Raw genomic sequence first — 1,225 nt, 5'->3', positions numbered from 1 at the left:
CAATTTTGTGTTCCCCACTTGAGTCACAGGGGGGCAGGGTTCCAGGAAATTGGGGCTGGGAGGGGAAGGGATGCCCTAATGCCAGACTCAAGGACAAAAGGTCACTGCATCCCTGCTGGGTCGATATCCCTAAGGGACTCAAAGGCGGGGTTGGGCGGCACTGAGATGTAGGGAAGGTGGAGAGGAGAGTGCCTGAGGGGGCCCTAGAGGTCCCTGTGGTCACTAAGAGTCTGGGACTCATCCCTTGTTGCTGACATAGTGCTCACCTTCCACAGGACTCTTCAGGGCACGGCAAGGGCCAGGTTCAAGGTCTTCCCTGGTCAGACACCACTGAAGAGCCTTTCTGACCCTCTGGTTGGCCATTCTGCCATCCCCTGTCCCCGCACCCCCTCCCTCCCCCGGCTCCTGCACTCCAGCCCCAGAACACAGCTGGACACCTGGGTTCCCACTTATCAGCCCTAGTCCTTGGAGCGGAACCCAGGCGTCCGCTCCCCACCCTGTGGGCGGGCGGGCATGGAGCCCGAGGCTTTAGAGCCTCCCAGCTGCCTTGTTCCTGTCCCATTGTGTGTGGACAGGGGCGGGGCGAGGGCCAGCACCGGAGAGCCCCCTCCCCTTCCTAAGGAAAAGGCCGGGCTCTGCTCAGAGACGCAGAGCTGAAGCGAGGTCGACATGGGCAACTTGAAGAGCGTGGGCCAGGAGCCTGGGCCACCCTGCGGCCTGGGGCTGGGGCTGGGCCTCAGCCTGTGCGGCAAGCAAGGCCCAGCCTCCCCTGCGGCATCCGAGCCCAGCTGGACACCAGCAACCGCACCTGCACCCCTGCCTGCGCCAGACCCCAGGTGAGCTAGGAGCAGGTGACAGGAGAGCCAGAACACAGGGCTTGGAAGGGCTGGAGCCTGCAGCCCAGCCAGGAGGGCCAGTGCCAGTGCAAAAGGGCTGTCAGTGTGGACAGAACAGGACCGTCAGGGTTAGGACGTGAGGGGCACTCACACAAGAGACCAGGATCAGAGACCGCAGGCAGCAGGTGAAAGTCGGAGGTAAGGGCACCCGCTTACCAGGTTTGAATGCTGCTCTGCTGCCAAGAGCTGTTTGACTTTGAGCAAGTTACTTAACCTCTCTGAGCCTTCGTCCTATAAAATGGGGATGTAGCGTACCCACTCCATGGGATTATTGTCAGCTTCCAGCTCAGGACAAGTCGTCCACAAACAGGATGATGATTGAACAGAAG

The 1,225-nt window shown here is 61.0% G+C and overlaps 1 protein-coding gene across 1 annotated transcript in view; it reads left to right on the top strand.

Moving 5' to 3' along the window:
* Positions 1 to 611: 611 nt before the first annotated feature.
* Positions 612 to 1,225, top strand: part of NOS3 (nitric oxide synthase 3 (endothelial cell)) — a 17,861-nt gene continuing 17,247 nt past the window's right edge. The window contains exon 1 of the mRNA XM_005880100.2: positions 612 to 836. Coding sequence (XP_005880162.1) covers positions 670 to 836 — 167 coding nt within the window. The 5' untranslated portion in view covers positions 612 to 669. The remainder of the gene's footprint in view (positions 837 to 1,225) is intronic.

This window comes from Myotis brandtii, unplaced genomic scaffold, assembly GCF_000412655.1.
Source record: "Myotis brandtii unplaced genomic scaffold, ASM41265v1 scaffold624, whole genome shotgun sequence".
In the NCBI taxonomy this organism is placed as follows: domain Eukaryota; kingdom Metazoa; phylum Chordata; class Mammalia; order Chiroptera; family Vespertilionidae; genus Myotis; species Myotis brandtii.
The sequence above is the reverse complement of the archived record's forward strand: the minus strand, read 5'-3'. Positions and strand labels throughout refer to the sequence as shown.